This window comes from Myotis davidii, unplaced genomic scaffold (genome assembly GCF_000327345.1).
Source record: "Myotis davidii unplaced genomic scaffold, ASM32734v1 scaffold586, whole genome shotgun sequence".
Taxonomy (NCBI): Eukaryota; Metazoa; Chordata; class Mammalia; order Chiroptera; family Vespertilionidae; genus Myotis; species Myotis davidii.
The window spans coordinates 1,065,396-1,065,625 of NW_006296809.1; the positions used below are offsets into that span (position 1 = coordinate 1,065,396).

General features: G+C 69.6%; 1 protein-coding gene across 1 annotated transcript in view; it reads left to right on the forward strand.

Annotated features, from left to right (window-relative positions):
- The window catches only part of SKI (SKI proto-oncogene), a gene marked incomplete at its 5' end in the record, with an annotated part of 63,805 nt that overhangs the window by 56,921 nt on the left and 6,654 nt on the right, over positions 1-230 (forward strand). The window contains one exon of the mRNA XM_015569688.1: positions 4-121. Within this exon, the coding sequence (XP_015425174.1) occupies positions 4-121 (118 nt within the window). The remainder of the gene's footprint in view (positions 1-3; positions 122-230) is intronic.

The following is a 230-nucleotide window of genomic DNA, read 5'->3' on the forward strand; positions in this document are numbered from 1 at the left end:
CGCAGAGCCTGGGCTGTGCCCACCCTCGCCAGCGCCTCTCCGCCTTCCGACCCTGGTCCCCTGCCGTCTCTGCCAGTGACAAGGAGCTCTCCCCCCACCTCCCAGCCCTGATTCGAGACAGGTAAGGGTCCGGCTGTCAGCGGCCAGCGGTCCCCGCAGGCCTGGGCCCTGCTGGACTCTGCAGCCTCCAAGTCAGTGGTCAGCTCCCTACTGAGCTGCCCGCCAGGACG